General features: G+C 42.7%; 1 protein-coding gene across 1 annotated transcript in view; it reads left to right on the forward strand.

The window, feature by feature from the left end:
• Positions 1–12,367, forward strand: part of LOC124598817 (kelch-like protein 10) — a 108,019-nt gene that overhangs the window by 51,923 nt on the left and 43,729 nt on the right. The window contains exon 3 of the mRNA XM_047136028.1: positions 5,521–5,756. Within this exon, the coding sequence (XP_046991984.1) occupies positions 5,521–5,756 (236 nt within the window). The remainder of the gene's footprint in view (positions 1–5,520; positions 5,757–12,367) is intronic.

Raw genomic sequence — 12,367 nt, forward strand, 5'->3', positions numbered from 1 at the left:
ATTTGAGCAGTTTCTTTATTGGAACATTAACAAGGCACAATCACTTGCACAAACTTACAAAAATGTCTATGAACGAAGTAGAAATTTTGTATATCAGTACATGCCATGGCACCCACCAACCATTGGAAAGATCTGTTAACATTGTCTTGTTAAGTGACACGAAAGGACATCATTAATATTCTTGTGGTACAACAAAGGTTGCTAATTTAATAGAGGGATTGAAGAATTATGCAATACACAAGTAATGGGTCTTACATGGGTTATGTGAGTGTATCTAATCTAACAACAATAAACAAGACAAAAATATGTGCAATTTAGGAATTGATTATGTAGTGACTAATCTAATACAATTCCCAGTTCAAGTGCACAGCACAATAATAACCCTGTGGTCTGTAGGCAAACTAATTTAATATTCTGAGGAAACAACAAGTTTCTCGAGATGTATGAGTCTCAACTTTATCTTTGATCTGTGACAGACAGAATAGACTGCACCACCATTAAATACCAAAACACATAGATGAAAGAACTGATAGTAGTAAATTTACGTACGTGACTATGAAGCAACCAGGGGAATTTTATCCTGCTAATATATACTGTGGAAAACTTAAAGACATTATTAATCCTTTTAACAATAGTTTCTGTAATACGGATTGCCAGAAGCCCAAACCTTCAAATGATATACTTGTCTATGAATCAGACTGGACAGACTGTAACATAAATAATTACAAAATGCGTAGCTAGAACTACTTGCAAACATTTTAAAACATTAACATGCACAGCTGTAAAGCAACTAGAGGGGATTGTTGTCCCACTAGTTTGCACAATCATGGAAATTAGAAAACCTGAAATGCCCCCATACATGATGGAGACTTTTTCATCAACAAATATCAATCACATAGATGATATATTAGCATTACGCATAATTTATTACATAGCTGTGAAGCAGCCAAACTGAATTATTATTTCACTAATATGTATAATCATAGAAAACAGAAATTTTAAAATAGTGTATGCATCTATGAAGCATATTGAGGATGTTACCAGCTACTTTTATAAGCAACAAAATGCCTGGCAATCAAAGTGCCAAGATCACATGAATTAGGCAATTGCAGTAACAGCTCAGTTTTGGCCAACCTTGCGAACAGTTGTTTGACAAATTTTAAAACATACACATAGAGCATAAATTAATTTACACACAAGTGAATAACAGAGCATATGCAGAGTCCCAGTCACAACAGAAACATGTGCACATAGAGATGAGTACATTTGGCCCCCTAGTACTGAAAATATTTACAAATGCTACCAAATACAGGAAATGGCAGACACTGGAACTTTAATTTAGAAAATACATAGCCTTCTGAAACTGGTACCCTCTTACAAATAAATAATTATTTGGTTTAGACAGGTCCTTATCACTAGGATGCTCGTTGACGTGAAGACATCAGTCACACATGCTAGTAGAAATATCTGAACCATTTTGCTTTCAAATAACAAGTCACACTTAAAAGTGACTGCACAAGGGGGTATAGTCTTACAAATCATGATTAATGCTTAACACCCACAAGAAATTGTGCTCACCGTCGGAACAAGGCGAATGATGGACAGAGTATGTGGCTACGTCTTCCATCTATGACACCAGGAATATAACCAAAGTGCAACTCCACAATATGACCTATCATTGGACAGTCAGGGCAAAGTCACAACTCCCAAGTATGCCTGCAATGTAAGCATCAGCAGTTCTGGTACGGTGAGTGACTGCCATGGCTCTTAGGTACAAGTCGCGAGGCTCCATGAAGACTGTGACTGCACAAGCTGTGGCGGGAGTTTAGAGCAGCAGTTTCCTGCTGCAAAGCACGTGGCTGACGGTTGCTACGGGGCCGTGGTGAGTCGCTAGCATTTACGTGACCTTGGAAAAACCTGTGTGGACGCTTGGTAGGGGCACATGTGACTGTGTTTGCGTGCTTGCAGAAATTTATATACCAGAGAACAATTGATAAAAACAAGACTAAGAGTGACACAAAGGCTGGCACTCATTGTTGGCACTCACGGACAGAAAAATTTGTAAAGCTAAATTATCTACATGTGCCACAAAAATATATAATAGTTTAAAAGTGATTGTTGTCTTAAAAATTGTAAATTTATGAAAGTTCATAAGCTAATATTTCGGCAATGCTTTGGCTTATTAATACAAACAAAGCGTCCACCGATGCGGCTAGTAGAGCTGTATCAAGCAATTATAGCCGATATAGCAGAATATGTACCATTCTGTAATGAGAGGTCAGAATATGGGATTTGACTGAGAGAAACTATGTTTTTGGTAATAAATAAATTTAAAGTAATGAAACTAATGACAGCATTCTAAAATTTAAAGAGGTAGATGAGTAATTAAGTATGTAGTTTTAGTTTTTTAGTATCAAAAATCCGTGAATAGCAAAATCACGCCACAAGAACATTATTTGTGTGAAAAATGGTGGCACATACAAAAAATTGGACTTATGATTGTTATCACCTAAAAAATTTCCATATTTTTCAATGTATCATATGTGTTTTTGTGTTTAGTTTTAGAATATTCATAATTCTTTTTGTCAAACATTGTTTTGAGTTAGGCAGTGGTTTTGAGGGTGCATAGGGCAGCCATCTTTGATGACAGGGAAGTTGGTTTTGAGCAACGCTAAGAGCTGGATGTGCTATGCATCTGGGGGTAGTATTGGGTTGGTAGCCACGTTCGGGGACAAGTATGTATGTAGCGACATTCGAAAACGATCGAGTTGAGCGCAATATAGTGGATTAGGACAGCAGACAACAGCGTATTTTGTGAACTGTGAACAGACTGTCGAGTGTCGTGATTGCGACATATGAATTTTATACTGAATTGTTGTAGCATCAGTTATTAACGGCCAGCCTTATGTAAAAGCCCCTCAGACTGCGTTTTAAGTGTTTAGTGGATATATTAAAGACTTTCATGGAAAAATAAAAATAAACTACTTGTTCAAATTATAAATCAACATGAGTCACTAAATATTTTTAAATTTCATGGCAATACCTGCCCGCATTGTTTTTTATATTTCAGTTTGAAAACTGAGTTTAGGACAGGTGTGAGCTGGCACTCTATGATGAAAAACTTAGCCAAACATTGAGACCAGCCACATCTCTGGGCGGCTCATATATATATCTGTGTGTGTGTGTGTGTGTGTGTGTGTGTGTGTGGAGATACCAGAGGAATGATAGCTAAGCAACACTAGACAAAGTGTTTCCACAGCCACAGGAATTAATATAACCCCACAAGTGGCTCTCATTTCAATGAAATAAATAGTTTTCTTACCAAAGCTACATTACACAATAAGATTATGTCATAGAACAGTACTGAATAAAACTATGCAAAGTTTTCCTGCAATCTTGCCTCCAGGCCAAAATGCTGAGGGAACATAGCAGGCAGAAGTAGTTTTTTTTCCATACTTATCCACAAAGTGGTGCCAGGCTTAAAGCCTCAGGCAGTGTGCCAGTTGATCACGGCTTCTGGTACTGGTAAATTAATTTTCTTTGTTAGGAATTGCACAATATGCGTTTTTGGAAAATTAAGGGTTAATTAGTTTGCTGTGAGCCTGTTGTAAGCCTGTTTAATCACTCTCTTAGTTCTATCTATTATAAATGTATTTGGGTCCTATATTGGTATATCACATTAGTATATCACCAAAAGTACATTGGCTTTCATAGCCCCTGACATCACTCCCACATCCAAAATTCTCTATAGCCTTATGTCAATAGCATGCAGTTATTTGTCCAGCATGCTGAAGGTCTTACTAAGGCTTCCACAGGTGAAACCCTTCAAATGTAATCTGCAAATATATCTCTCATACCATATCCAGATGTGCTCCTAATACTCAACCCACCCCTACTAACCACAGTTTTTGAACTTCCCTGATAAATCATTTATGTAGGTCAAGAAAATTAAGGCTTGTGGCACCAGTGAGCTCAGCAGTGGATAGGCAGATCAAGTTTCACATTCTACACTGTGGAATAAGAGGCATGGCTTAATTGGAGGGGATGGGAGTAGGGCAGAACAGAGGAAGAGTGAGACAACTGTACATTAGTAGATGGGGATAGTCAGGTGGGTGTGGTATACAAGCTGGAGGAGATTATGTCAGGGCAACTGCAGGATTGTAGAACATATTGTAAGACAATTCACAAGTATACAGTTCAGAGAAGCTAGTCTCAGGAAAAGGATTACATAGGTTGCAAAGCAGCATTGAAGTCAGCCTTGTGGTAAACAGCACGTTCTGCTACTAAGCAGTTAATTTTGCTTGGACACAATTTGGTAATGACCATCCATTTGAGTGGACAACTAATTGATGATCATGCCCAATAAAAGTTTGTGCAGAAGTTACAGCATACTGCTATATGACATGACTACACCCACAGGTGGCCCTGCCACTGAGAGGGTGAGATGTGCCTCTGATGGAACCACAATAAATGCAATGATTGGAGGCACAGAACAGGTACTGTGCCTGGATTTTTTGACACTGATATGACACATGTGGCAACAAGTAGGAAGTAGGTGTGAAATAAGTATGGGCAAGAATAATTTGTACATTGTGTGGTTGTCAAATTACCACTTTAGAAGAATTGTGAAAGGTTTTGGGAAGGATATGCCTCATTTCATAGCACAGTGAAAGGTTGTCAAAACTCTGACAGAAGATGGGGTCAAACTGTTCCAGTCCACGGTGATATTAGATAGTTAAATGGGGGAGGGTGTCCCTTTACTATTGGTTAGTAGCGGTGGGTTGAGTATTAGGAGCACATCTGGATATGGTATGAGAGATATATTCGCAGACTACATTTGAAGGGTTTCACCTGTGGAAGCCTTAGTAAGACCTTCAGCATGCTGGACAAATAACTGCATGCTGTTGACATAAGGCTATAGAGAATTTTTGATGTGGGAGTGATGTCAGGGGCTATGAAAGCCAATGTACTTTTAGTGGTTGGTAGGTTTTATTTTGATAGAAGTTCTTACAGAGGCATCGGAGAGGGAAATTGATATTCTGAACTGAAGAGTGTCAGATGAAAAGGATAAGAAAAAAGGTCTTAAGGATGTCGAGGAATGGTGATGGAGTATCTCGGCCTTGAGTCTGTGTATCAAGTTATCATCATCAAAGCAGAATGAGAAGAGTGGTTTGCATTTTGAGTGGTTAGGAAAAATCCCACTACGTATCTCACAAAAGGGCTGGCATGTAAAGGTGCTACGTATGTGCTCATGGTTATGCCATGGATTTGCTTGTATGTCTTCTTTGTGATGGAGCAATGGTGTGGTGCATTTGGTATCTGATTTCTGGTGTGTCACTAAACTAAATGTGATACCTCAAAAGCTAGTAATGGATCTGTCCTTTTACAAGTGTTTAATTACCAAGCTTCAATCAGCTGTATGGGTGTAGTCACCTTTTTTTATTTCTATTAATAGTTGTGAACATAATGGCATCAAGCTGACTTCATTGACTTTTAATGTTAATGTCCCACGATTTACAGGACAGACCGATGGTATTCCTCAAATTTTGTTGATCCCTTGGCGCGAGCATATCATGGAATATGTGTCCTGAAAAAGCTAATATATCTCATTGGTGGTCATGATGGAAGAGAATATTTCAATTCAGTCAAATGTTATGATCCTGAGAAACATGAGTGGAGTGATCGAGCATGCATGTATCATGCTCGAAGTTACGTCAGTGTCTGCATTGCAGGTCAGAGCAAAGAACTGGACTGCGGTAGTAATTAAAGTAGCTTTAAGAGCAGTTATGTTAAGGTACTTATGCTTCAGTTTCCTGAAAGAGGTTCACAGCACAACTTCTATTGTCAGTGCAATTTTATAGAGAGTGGCAGTCTATTTAAAAGTGATTAATTCACTTGAATAACAATTTTCATTTTTAAAAAGACTGAACCTGGTAAAGGGAGGACACCTCTTTGACAGTCTCACACTACTGGAAAACCAAGAAATTTCTGTCAAATTAGATGCCTTTTTTGTGTGAGGAGAAGGGCTCCACATGAACATTCCAAAACATTAGAACCCAGGATAGTCAGATAGGATATGGTAGCTGGCACATCTTTTAAAATCTCAAGGAAACAGAATGCTTGGCCAGTGTTTACCTTCAAGAGGCAAAATTCCAATTATGCCAATAGGCCTGAATAGAATTTGCAATTCACATGTACAAAAAGCCACTAACGGGCAATATATGGTACAGGACTTCATAATGCAACACACAGTTGAATTTACAGCATTTTGTTACAAAAATAATATATATTACAATCACCTCAGAATAGTACATCATATAGACAGAAGAGTTAGGCCTAGAATTAAGAATAGCTACATTTTAATATCAGTATTCATTCAGTGAGTACAAACTTTTGAGAGTTAAGAATGATTTTAATCCCTTTTGAATACTTTACCTCTGTGGCATCTTATAGCACTTGGCAGTTTGTTAAACCATATCTGGCCGTTAATCCAAGGACTATGGTCTGTTGTCTTTAGTATGGTTCTGTTTCTGAAGAAGCAATCTTTTTGTCTTGTGTTATGGGTATGCACATCAGAGCACTTAGTTTCATTATTTTTATGGTCTACAAAGAATGTTATTAATTTGTACAGATACAAGGAGTATACCGTTAGATATTTATGTTGTACAAACGTTTCCCTACATGAATCTCTGTATCCTAGTTGATGCATGGTCCTGATTGCTCTTTTCTGCAGTGTTAGGATTCTGTTCATGTGTCTATCAGCAGCACATCCCCATACCTCTATTCCATAATTAATATATGCAAATATTGTCCATAATAAGCAGCTTTTAATGCAGAGACTAATTTTGATGGTTTGCTAATTAAGTGCAGTGAACTGCTGATTTTATTGCATACAAAACTGATATGGTCTACCCATCTAAGATTTTCATCTAGGTATATCCCCAAAAATTAACATTTGTCAGTGTCTACTTTTTTGATGCCACTTATATTATCAATACAGGTTTGGTATGAATTACCAAGTTTAAATGGTAATAGCTGGGATTTGCTAATATTGACTTTTAGACCTTGATCATGGAAGTAAGTAGTTATTTGACTTAAGCCATCAGTTGCAGCCAATGTCAAGTCATTAGTTTGTTTGCAATTAGAACAAAAGTGAGGTATCATCTGCATAACTTACTAATTGGGAGTACAGAGGTGCCTCTAAATCATTAATGTAGTGTTTAGAGGATCTGCGACACAGGTAGGTCATGCTGTTGTCCTGTGGAGCTAAGTTGAGGAACAGCTCAGTGATATCCTAAGACATCCAGACAGTCACCATGCCAACATAAAATTTACTATAGAGGTAGAAAGGGACCCACAGCTATCCTTTCTAGAATGTAGTTTACTTAAAGGAGCTATCAAGGTGGTAAGGTAATGACCATGGTTCTCTCTTCTAAACATCAATACTTTTATTACACGACAAACGTACAGGTCGAAGACTAGGCGGGAACTGAGGTCCCGGAAGTATACAAAAATAAAGATCAACTCGAAGACATAATACACATATGATGTTTTGGCCCATCAATCCATGGATTGACGCCACATAGGCACCCCCCCTGCAGTATGGAGTATGTATCCGAAGGTGGGGGGGGGGGGGGTTGGCGAGAGTTTAAGGGGGGGTACAGTGAGTTCCTCTGCATTTAACGGCATGGGCCGTGTGGGAGGAGAGCGTGGAGAAAATCCTGGAATGCTGATGCTGAAGTCTTGAAGCGTCGGCGGGGGTCGTAGTCGTCGGCTGGTGCATGAGCGCTGGTATGGAAGGGTGTCGTCGGCAGGGAACCTAATGATCACCTTTCCACTTGGTCTAACTTAAGCACATAGGTTGCCACACATAGCACTTCGAGAGATTTTGAAACGCTTCACTACACGTTGTGACACACCAACTACACACGAATCGTCACACACAAGCAGCACTACTGCAGTATCACCACTAACGACGACAGATAAACCACAAATGTCATTAGGATGAACATAGGTAGAGAGCTCGTAAGTGGCACCTGCTAACGGAGAGGTATGCTGAGCCAGTGGGGTGGGGAAACCGTAGCACGGTGAGGGCAGTGTGCTGCGAGTAGAGGGGTGAGTGTCAGACGGTGAGGTCTGAGTGGGCGTGGCAGGAACCTGTGGGCTGTACCGGTTAGTAGAGTGGCGCGGTGTGTTGTCGCACGAAGATGGAACTGTTATATTAGAGCCCTGTGACTGGGGCCTCTGCTATGGGAGCCGGGAGGCGGAAAACCCCGGAATGAGTGTGGGCTCATTGACAGGGCCTGTGTAGGCGTGAGTTTACTCGAATCATGAGCAGAGGAAGAAGGCCGAGAGTGGCCAGAGAGCATGGTCTCTTCAGTGGTGGGTGAGGTAGGGGAAAACTCGACGCAAGCAGGTTTAACCCCGTTGAGGGAGACAGTAGTTACTGAGCCCTTAATTACGATGTCCATTGAGTTACTGGTTCGTTTGACAATTCTGTACAGGCCTGTGTAAGGGGGCTGTAATGGGGCTTTTACAGTGTCATCACAAAGGAACACAAATTCACAAGTGTCGAGCGCCTTGGGAACATGTGTGTGCGGCAGAGTGTGGCTGGAAGGAGGTGGGGGTTGAAGCTTGTTACAGTGTAACCTCACCCGTTCTACCAAGGACGGCAGTTCGGATGGTTTGGCGACTGGAGTAGGAGCAACAAGTTCGCCTGGCAGCGTAAGGGACTGGCCGTAGACGAACTTGGCCACTGAGCCTTTAAGGTCTTCTTTGAAAGTGGTCTGCAAACCGAGTAAGACGATGGCAGGGCTTCCATCCAAAGGAGGCCGTGGCAACATAGGGCTGTCTTAAGCGTCCTGTGTCAACGTTCCACGAGGCCATTGCTGTGGGGGTGGTATGCTGTTGAATGAATTTTCTTGATGCTGCACAGCCTACATAGTTCAGAAAACAAGGCAGACTCAAATTGATGGCCTTGGTCGGTCGTCAAGTAAACAACAGGGCAGCCAAAGCATGAAATCCAAGTGTCTATGAAGGATCATGCCACTGATTCGGATGTAATATTGGGTAGCAGGGCAGCTTCCAACCATCGAGAGGTTCTGTCTATAATAGATAGCACGTATCTGTAACCCTCGGAGGGGGTGAGAGGGCCCACCAAGTCGATGTGAATGTGCTGGAAGCGACTGGGAGGAGCGGTTAAGCTGCCTAGTGGGGACGATGTGTGCCGCGAAACTTTATTTTGTTGGCACAGAATGCAGGCACGGGCCCAGGCTTGGCAGTCGTGACTCATGTCATGCCAGACGAAGCGCTCTGAAATAAGTCTGGTAGAGGCTCTCACATCTGGATGAGCTAGGTTGTGTAATTTGTCGAACACTTGTCTCTGTAGAGGTTTGGGTATAAAGGGACACAGCATACCAGTTGATTCATCACACCAAACCTCGCCTTTGACACCGGGAAAGGTGGGCCGCACAGGTTTGAGTGACGAGCTGTGATCGGAAATAAGGTCCATAGTGTCTGTGTCAGCAGACTGCAGCTGAGGCAAGTTAGAGAAGTCTGTCAGAGATGTGAGAGTGCCGACACGAGACAAAAAATCTGGGACCACATTATGTGCACCCCTGATATATCGTATGTCAGAGGTAAATTGCAATATAAAGTCCAAATGATGGAAGTGTCTAGGTGGAGGGTCAGTCGGGGGTTCTTTACAGCAGCAACCAAAGGTTTATGGTGGGTTAAAATGTAGAAGTCCCTACCCTCAACCTCGGCACGAAAGTGTTTCACAGCCTCATAAACTGCCAAGAGCTCCCTATCAAATGCTGAGTACTTGTTTTGAGCACCATTGAGCTTCTTAGAAAAGAACTGCAAAGGAGAGGTAGTATCTCCGACAGTTTGGCTGAGGACAGCACCTACTGCGGTATCACTGGCATCCGCGGTAATAAAAAATGTAGCGTGCAGATGCGGATGGGCAACAGTCACTGCGTTTGCTAGTAGGTGCTTCAGTTTGTCAAAAGCTTGTTCCATGGCAGGGGTCCAGGGGACCAGGTGGATACCGGTCGTATTTTTGCCAGCAAGGGTGTCTGTTAGGGGAGCCTGAACTTTGGCTGCAGCAAGCAAGTGCTCCCAATAATAGTTAACTGTTCCGATGAACCTGCACAGCTCCTTAAACGAGGGAGGGCGTGGCAAATCCAAAACAGGTTTGATTTTATCCTCGAGAGGAGTGAGGCCCTTAGCTGACACGATGTAGCCTAAGAATCTTACCGAAGTCTGGTACAACTGGAGCTTCTTATTATTCAGTTCAACACCGGCAGTGGTAAGAGTGTCTTTAACAATCTGCAAATGTTCCTTGTTCTTTTGCAAAGTAGAACTGAAAATAAGAATGTTGTCCAAGTAAACGAAACAAAAATCCAGATGAAACAACACCTTGTTTATGAATCTCTGCCAAGTTTGTGCAGTGTTGTGGATGCCAAAGGGCATGAACTGGTACTGGAAAAGGCCGAAAGGTGTTGTAACAGCTGTCTTTTCAATATCCTCTGGTGCCATCGGAATGTGATGATAGGCCCTCTTACAGTCCACTACCGAGAAATATTTGGCACCTGTAAGAGCATGTTTAAAATCTGCAACGTTAGGAACCAGGTACTTGTCTATGATAGTTCAAGAGTTCAACTTACTATAGTCGCTAACCATACGCCAGGTGCTGTCACTTTTTGTGACGAAGTGTATAGGCGAGGCCCAGCACCTGGTAGATGGCTCGATGATGCTGGCTGTTAAGAGATCATCTATTTGTTTGCGAGCCACTTTCATGAGTTCTGGCTTGAGACGGCGTGGTCGGCAAGAGATATGCGGTCCATCTTGCAAGCAAAGTTTGTGGGCGGTGCCACCTGTAACCATGGAAACGTGCGTCACGGTACACGAGGCGATGGTCTGTGGTATAGTGTGCGCAGCGGCCGCTAGGCTGGGTTGTGGTGCGGACGGTGAAAGTTTGCATAAGTGCCAACTGTTGGGTGGCTGGGAGTGACAAACAAGTGAGCTACACGAAACAAGGTTGGTACATTGTTTATTAGTAACAGAAGTTGCCGCTGTCGAGCTTGGTGGTGGTAGCGGGCGCGAATGAACAGCTGATGCCAGTAAATCAAAAACATTAACCTGCACCTGGTAAGTTAGCTGCCCAAGCAATGAAGGGGATGAATGTGGGCTCAAATTAACACAGTTAGAGCTGGCGGGAGTCCAGGCACTGTACAGTTTATGTGGCACACGGTAACAAATTCACCCGGGCGCGAGAACACTGTAGTTGCACCGACTAACGTTGTGTGTTGCCGGGGCGTCGTCTGCTGCAAGCTGCTGCCATGGTGAAGATAACTCGTTACTTAAGTCGTTGAGGCGATGGCGTAGCTCAAGTTATTCCAAGTGCAGGCGTGTAGACTCGACACACTCTGTGAGCTACTTATTTGTCCATGAGAAGAGCTCGGAGGAGGGGTTATTACACTTCCTAGCCAGGTGGACCTGCTTAGCAGTACTATTGACATTCAACGAAGCACACGGGATGTGTCCCTGTGTAGGGTGGTAGAACACTGTATTCTTGACGAGGTCAGGCCACAGTTTGAGGTGTCATAGAAAGTCGATGCCCAAAATGGGATCGTCAATGTCAGCCACCAGGAAGGATCACTTCAGTTTACACTCGGGCGAGAGGGACACTGCATATGAAGTAGAAGCTAAGCACGACAAACTAGATGAGTTTATAGTACGTAGGACAGTTTTGTGAAATCAGATCTTTTCGGTAGCAAGACAAGATGGAAGTAGGGAGACATCTGCACCCCTGTCGATGAGAAAGTTTGTGCCAGAGTTCAAGTCGAGGACATAGACTCGCACATTCGAAGCATTAGTGTCGGACACAGAATGGAGCGTGGGGCGGCGCCTGTTGTTTACATCGCAGGAGGTGGCGCCGCTGCCTACCTGTGGTTGACGTTTGGGTAGGAGCATGGCGGTTTACAATTGCGTGCTTGTTCCCAGAATTTTGCATTGAAGAAACAGTATTTATGGGCGGTCATCTGCTTCTGCGAGTGGTCAGATGGCGGCGGCCCAGAATCTTCCACAGAGTCAGATGTGCTGTTGTTGTGCGGACGTGAAGGTGCCAGTAGTTCAGCGAGCTTGACAGACTTAGGTTTAGTAGGGAGTCCACGTTGGGGCTCTGGTCGTGGTTGGAAACTGGCGTAGCTGCCGGACTGCTGGTCACGGCATTCACGTAGTAGGGCGGAGTAAGCTCGGTCAGTGGCACACAAGTTTTCGCTATTTGGTCTATCTTCGTAGGCGGAGATGGCCGTTTGGACAGACAGAGGCAGCTTTTCTGTCCAAATCTGGGTGAGTGTGGCGT

This window comes from Schistocerca americana, chromosome 1, assembly GCF_021461395.2.
Source record: "Schistocerca americana isolate TAMUIC-IGC-003095 chromosome 1, iqSchAmer2.1, whole genome shotgun sequence".
Classification (NCBI taxonomy): Eukaryota; Metazoa; Arthropoda; class Insecta; order Orthoptera; family Acrididae; genus Schistocerca; species Schistocerca americana.